Below are 4901 nucleotides of genomic sequence, written 5' to 3' on the forward strand. Positions count from 1 at the left end.
CCTGCTGAAAAGCACTTTTGCTATTCAGCGTTCGGGGTTATGCAGTTATTCATTATTAGATCGTTAATTACAAGAGCCACATGAGATTAGGGCTTGTGTGGCTGGCATGCTGCAAGTGTTTCAGCTTCTGATTTACTGGGTGGTCTTAGGCGAATACCTTCATTTCGGTATGCCTTTATTTCCTCTGTCTGTAAAGCGGATGATAATTCCCTTGTTTTGTAAGGTGCAAAGCTGTGATCAGTGAATTAATAGCATGGCCGTAGTCACCTTTGCAAACCTGGCCCTATCGCAGCAGACCTGGTGAGATCTTGTGGCACAGAAACATTAGCAGGCTAATGCTTTTAATTAAAGCCACTTTCCAGAAAATAACTATTTTAATTGGGTAATATGCAAGTTATGTTTTCAAGGAGATTTAACAAGACATTTCAGTAAGGAAGAACGGTTTAAAAGTGAGGAATGTGAATAACTCCACTGGCCTTGTTTCTCTGGGTTCACATAAATGTAATTGAGGGCAATTTTCATGTAGAACATTCCTAAGACATGGCGAGTCTCTTTGTTGTAGGCCAGTAGCACTTAAACATTAAAGCCAGAGGTGTTTTGGTTTTGTTGCTTAAACAAAAACTTTATTTGAAATTGTAGTCTGACGTGTGACTACTGTCTGTTATTGAAAGCAGCTGCATTTGCCCCGGGGTTTGGCCTGTCCGGGAATGGAGCTCAGAAAAGCAGTTTTTACATGGGATATACATTACTTTGTTTTGAAATAACCTAAGGAAAGCAATGATGGTTTTTTTTTCTTTATAGCCTAACCAAGCAACCTGATGATTTCTTCCAGTGGGATGAGCCAGAAGGCCAGAAGTATAAATCCAGGCAGGCTAGCTGTGATACAGTTTACATGCAGTGAAGGGAAGTATAAAGTTCACACAAGCTAAAAAATGGTCAATGTTTCTGGCTTGAAATAGGTGGTTGGTCCCTATTGGCCCCAAGAGAAGAGCATGCAGATGCTGTCCCCATCCACGCTAACTGTGGTAAATGGGTCTTTTTCTGGACTGTGTGTGCTGAAATACCTTGGCAATTGAAAGCTGATCAGGGCAGGGGACCTGGTGCTTCGGGTTTGGTGTGGTGCCTTGCAGAGGAGGGTCATGGCCCAGCATCTCTGGTTCAGTGGCGCCAAATGGTAGGAGGGAGGGTGGAGATGGCTGGATGGGTGCCATCCCCCTGGCTCCTATACAAGCAAGAAGACTGTGCAAGTCTGCTTTTGAGGTTTATGCTCCAGTTTGCACCCTTGGGGGCTACTGAGCGAGCCAAGGAGGAGATGCGAGTACAAGCATCGTGCAGCTGGGGAAGGGCTGCTGTGCTGCCCGCGCTGACTCTCCTGTGGTGAATGTGTGCTGACCTGCTGCAGGACCAGGCTCCAGTGCTGTGTTGGTGCTGTGGCATGCACAGAGCGGGAGCCTTGACGCTGCATGTACAAACCCAGCTCCTTCTCCTGGACAGTCGTGAGAGGAAAGGAGGAAGAGCTGGGCATCGGCCTTCCTCTTTGAAGGCTTACCAAGTTCCTGGAGCAGTTGTTTACCTGTCAGACCCCAGCTGCTCTGGGGTATAACCAACCCATGCAGCGCTGCTGTGGCTTCATGCATTACCTGCTGCTTTGAGCAATGCAGAGGTGGAGACTGCTGCATTTTCTTTGCAGTGTTAATAAGGAATGCGCAGCAGCAGATCACTTGCTTTGGTATCTCTTGTTAAATAACTTGAGCCAAGGGCAAAAACATGCACCACGCGTGGGAATTGTGCCCCAGATTTGGGATAACCAGGTCTGCAGCCCTCGGAGTTGTAGAGCATGTCAGAGCAGGAAATTCCTTCATGTGAACTAATTTTGCCTCATCCTCTGCAGGAAACGCTTGCTCAGAGCAGGCTGAATTTGCCTTGGGGTACGTTTGTCTTCCCAAATCCTTAGGTTTAGCTCCATGAAGTTGTGACAGGATTTACCTGCTCTGTCAGGTCTTTTAAAGCCTTGCTGCTGCAGAGAGATGAAGCACAGTGCAGCGGAGCCTGCTCGCTCGGCAGCACCCCTGCTCATCTGTCACAGTCGTTCTCGCTCCGCGGTCGGCTCGTGCTCAGCCGTTATGTGGTATGTGCTGGCATAGTTAGTTGGCCAAGCTAAACAGTTCAGTGCTTTGCTTACAGAAGGATACCTGACGTGCCCTGCTGCCTATGCTGGTGCTTCGAGGGGAGAAAAAAAAAAAGGAATTAAGATCAAACCTAGGAAATGGGATCTAGTATGGGCAGCCTGTGACCCGCGTGGGACCCCAGCTAACAGGGCCGTGCGCTGGCCCGGCAGCCCGCCTTTGCAAATCTCACTGCAGGAGGGCAGCCTGTCGTGAGCTGCCTTGGGGATCTCCTGCCAAGGCAGTGGGATGAGAGGTGGCTGGCTCACCTGGGCACTAGATCACACTTCTCTGGCGTGACACCTCGGAGGGGAAAAAAGAGGATGAGAAATCGGAGTAATGTGAGTATACAAAGGTACAGCGTAAAGTTACTGCAGGAGATGTAAGCTAATGGTTTATTATTGTTATTTGGAGAAACAGCCTTGCAAAATGTTCTATTCTTACGTTCCAAAAGTTGTCCTTCAGCTATGTATTTCAACAAAGTGGAGTGCAGTGTGTGTTGACTGTACTCATAAGGTTGCAAGGCTTGGAATTCTACCAGGTGTGTGTTTACCTTGACTGTCTGGGAGAAGTCTGAGCAGCTGGACTGTTCATCTGGGTAGTACGCTAGAGAATTTGTTCTGTTCGCTTTTGGGGTGTATCAAGGAATAACATTGGAAGTGTGGGTTTAATTTAATGCTAGTCTGTTACAAGCAGTGGCCTGGATTGCCATAGCACAAATCTTGACAGGACAGAAAGTAAAAGTAAATCTGGGTCTGACTGCTTTTGCTTTCCCTTAAAGCACAAACATGACTGGGGTGGAATGTCAAAGCAGAATGTGGTGGCCAACGTTAATTTGTGGGGGTGGATACTGGCTCCCGTTTAACCTTTTAGCAGGGCTCCATTGACAGCTAATGGATGTGGCAGCAGCCAGTGTGTGTGGACTAATTTATGAATTTGGAAGGACATGATTCCGGCGAGCACGTGGGTGAATGCCAGTGGGTCAGGAATCTCCGCCAATGGTTTTGTGAGCAGTGGCCTGCTGCAGGAAAAATAACATTGGATTAGCTCAGGATAATGTTTGGAAGTGTCACGTTTAGTTCCTAAAGACTGGGCTCTGGGCAGGATATTCTACAGGAATGTATTAAATATGAGTATTTGTGCATCAAACTAGAAGTGGGAAGCAACACAGGGAAACATTTTTAGCTTCTGGCTTTTCCCAAGCAGCCTTTGCAATATCTGTCGCATTGGAAGACAGTTCCCTTGTTTCAAGTACTCGGACTGCCTGGGCAAATGCCAGGTCGCTTGATCTCGCAGCTCGATACCGTTACAGACCTGTTACCTGACTGGGGAGCCTGGTGTTGGGTGCCTTTTCTGCAGCTGAAGAAATGGAAGCCTTGCTTCAGCACCAAACGTGAGCCAGATGTGAACCCAGCAGCATTCCCCTGCCTGTTTGCAGCTTTTCAGCCTCCTGCTTTTAATTAAACTGTCGCGACACTGCAGGCAGAGCAGGACCGAGATACCAGAAGCCAAAGGTCCAGCTAACAGGCATTTGGGAGCCTTGGTGTGCGGATGGGAAGCCTCTGACAGCGCGTAGGGCAGGGTCAGTGCCTCCCTCCCACTAATTGTGGGTTGTTTGCTCTCTGCTCACCCACCCGCGCTGTGGCAGGGCTGAGAACACCACTGAAGTCTTGCATATTCCCATCATGTTGGTTTTGATAACAGTGTGTCCTCACACCTGAGGAGCACCTTGGATGATAGCTACCCCTTTGCAAGCCCTGCGAGTGTCTTGCTGTCTTTTTTTTTGCAGAAGTTCACGTGCACCATTTAGCTGTGAGAATCTTTGTTGCTTTGACAATAATTACAGAAGACTACGAGGAGACTTGCTGTAGTTAATCTGTGTTACCTGGTGTGTCTTTGCACCTTATGCCTCCAGATGTGGTCATGCGATAGAGCAGCACTTGCATCTGAGCAGCTGGAGCTGTTGCCTTCTGCAGGGATATTTTGGTGGTGTTAGAGCCCAGGAGCATTTTCTGGCTCATCGTCTAAGCTACTGGATGGAGAAGGCATGGCCTTCAGACAGGAGGGTGAAACTCCTGTGTCGGGTTTGCTTGTGGAGGTTGGGCTGTTGCATCAGATATGGAAACCTGCCAAGCAGAAGCTCCTCACAGACCCGCAGGGGCTGACAGGGTGTTATTTCCTGAGAGGGGGCACTCGGGATTTTGTACCTCAGCCTGTCGTTGTCACCTGTAGGGAAGCAGCCAGCGTGGAGTGCTGCCCACCTTACCCTGGGGCTGCTGGAGCTCTGCGGAGGCTGTGCTGGCGGTGCGAGCTCGCTGCTGAAGCAGTGGGAACCTCTGCATTGCCCGTGTTGGGGGGTCAGTGACCAGCTCGAATGCAAGTTCACTGTTCTCTGGAACATGGGGTCTTTAACCAACAAAAAGCATTGCATGTCCTATTTTAAATAAGCGTTGGCTGTAATGCACAGGGGCTTCTCTTTCCTTTGAAAGAGACTGATACCCAAACCATGTCTTTACTGCAAGCCTTTTCTTGGCAGAACCGTGGTGCTGGGAAGCACGATGAAGTGTTTATGACCAGCAGACCATTGCCAGCAAATGTCCCATTTCATAGGAAGAAAGATTACATTTGCAGCTACCCCCGTAGTTTTGACCAAAAAAAGCTGGGTCCACAGTTAGTGTGCTCAGCGAGGAGCGCCGCTCTGCCCCGCTGCGGGATACCAGGGGCTGTGCAGACCTG

General features: G+C 49.0%; 1 protein-coding gene across 1 annotated transcript in view; it reads right to left on the minus strand.

Moving 5' to 3' along the window:
- SOWAHB (sosondowah ankyrin repeat domain family member B) overlaps positions 1 to 4186 on the minus strand; it is a 19927-nt gene extending 15741 nt beyond the window's left edge. Inside the window, exon 1 of the mRNA XM_035896952.1 lies at positions 4068 to 4186. Coding sequence (XP_035752845.1) covers positions 4068 to 4186 — 119 coding nt within the window. The remainder of the gene's footprint in view (positions 1 to 4067) is intronic.
- Positions 4187 to 4901: the final 715 nt, after the last annotated feature.

The sequence above is a fragment of the Egretta garzetta genome, unplaced genomic scaffold, assembly GCF_000687185.1.
Source record: "Egretta garzetta isolate BGI_Z169 unplaced genomic scaffold, ASM68718v1 scaffold77, whole genome shotgun sequence".
Classification (NCBI taxonomy): Eukaryota; Metazoa; Chordata; class Aves; order Pelecaniformes; family Ardeidae; genus Egretta; species Egretta garzetta.